Source organism: Guillardia theta (assembly GCF_000315625.1).
Source record: "Guillardia theta CCMP2712 unplaced genomic scaffold GUITHscaffold_67, whole genome shotgun sequence".
Lineage (NCBI taxonomy): Eukaryota > Cryptophyceae > Pyrenomonadales > Geminigeraceae > Guillardia > Guillardia theta.
In genome coordinates this window covers 202,868-204,142 of record NW_005434607.1, presented here as the reverse complement: position 1 = coordinate 204,142, position 1,275 = coordinate 202,868, and the positions used below count along the sequence as shown (strand labels likewise).

Genomic DNA, 1,275 nt, shown 5'->3' with positions numbered 1-1,275 from the left:
CGTCCCCCAGCATGGTGACAGTGCGCGGCCAGGTACGAGAAGGCCAAAGGGTTGGACGTCGTGCTGAAGATCAAGGATGATGAGAGGGGAGGAAGGGCCAAGGTTGAAATAACTCTTGTTTCTCCTCCTCCTCCTCCTCCTCCTCCTCCTCCTCTTCCCACTCCTCCCACTCCTCTACTCCTCCCACTCCTCCTCCTCGTCCTCCTCTTGCAGCAGCAGCAGCAGCAGCAGCAGCCTCTCTGCAGGGCTTTGAACATTGTTCGCTCCTCTTCTCGTTCCAGGAATCCTACAGTCGGTGCTGTTGCTGACAGTGATGGACAGATTGTTCCTCTAGACGAGGGAAGCGAAACCGAAGATTTTTGGTAATTCTCCTCCTCCTCCACCACCACCACCACCACCTCCTCCTCCTCCTCCTCCTCCTCCTCCTCCTGTTGTTGTTGCTTAGCCCTCGACAACCAGGAAGGCTCTCGGGGGGCAGGGGAAGATCAAGTCAGCTGAGGAAGCAGGTGATGGGAGGGAGGTGAGGGAGGAGACTGAAGGTGCCGCAGGAGATGATGAGACCTCTGAAAAGAAGGCCATGGCAGAGCAGCTCATGCAGAAGGTTGAGGAGGAGGAGGAGGAGGAGGAGGAGTGACGGGGGAAGGAGAAGAGGAGGAGAGGGAAGAGGGAAGAGGGAAGAGGGAGAAAGGTGCGGGAGAAGGAGGAAACAGAAGAAGAGGGAGAGAGCTGGAGAAAAGGATTGAGAGGAGGAGGAAGCAGATGAGAAGGGAGGGGAGGGGGGAAAGCTCATGGCTGATCCACTGAGCAGGTTGGAGTGGAAGGTGGAAAAATCCGATGGGGAGACATTCACAAACCGATCTCGCACGCCACCCTCATGGAAGACTCGTGCTTTCTTGTCGACTCAGGTGAAGCGCTAGGATGAGACAGAGGGAGAGGACGGGGAAGAGGACGAGGACGAGGACGAGGACGAGGACGGGGACGAGGACGAGGACGGGGACAGGGAGCAGAAGTGGGGAAGACACTGTGGGAGGAGGCGGGGACGAGGTGAGGAGGGTGAGAGACCCCTCCCCCCGAGAGCAGGAGAGGACGTGGAGGAGGTGGAGAATGACAACTTGGGCATCAGGAACTTCCGTCTTCGTGTGGGTGGGCAAGAGCGCTCCTCAGGAGTGCCGCAAGATGGCAATGACGGCTGGTATGGAGTACGTCAGCAAGGGTAGGCGATCCTTGCTCCGTCCTCTTCTCCTCCTCCTCCTCCTCCTCTTTCTCCCTCCTCCT

At 58.3% G+C, this 1,275-nt stretch overlaps 1 protein-coding gene across 1 annotated transcript in view; it reads left to right on the top strand.

Annotated features, from left to right (window-relative positions):
* The window catches only part of GUITHDRAFT_113461 (hypothetical protein), a gene marked incomplete at both ends in the record, with an annotated part of 4,418 nt that overhangs the window by 2,168 nt on the left and 975 nt on the right, over window positions 1-1,275 (top strand). Inside the window, 6 exons of the mRNA XM_005827355.1 lie at window positions 33-102; window positions 322-362; window positions 460-506; window positions 549-601; window positions 918-1,044; window positions 1,124-1,213. Of these exons, the coding sequence (XP_005827412.1) occupies window positions 33-102; window positions 322-362; window positions 460-506; window positions 549-601; window positions 918-1,044; window positions 1,124-1,213 (428 nt within the window). The remainder of the gene's footprint in view (window positions 1-32; window positions 103-321; window positions 363-459; window positions 507-548; window positions 602-917; window positions 1,045-1,123; window positions 1,214-1,275) is intronic.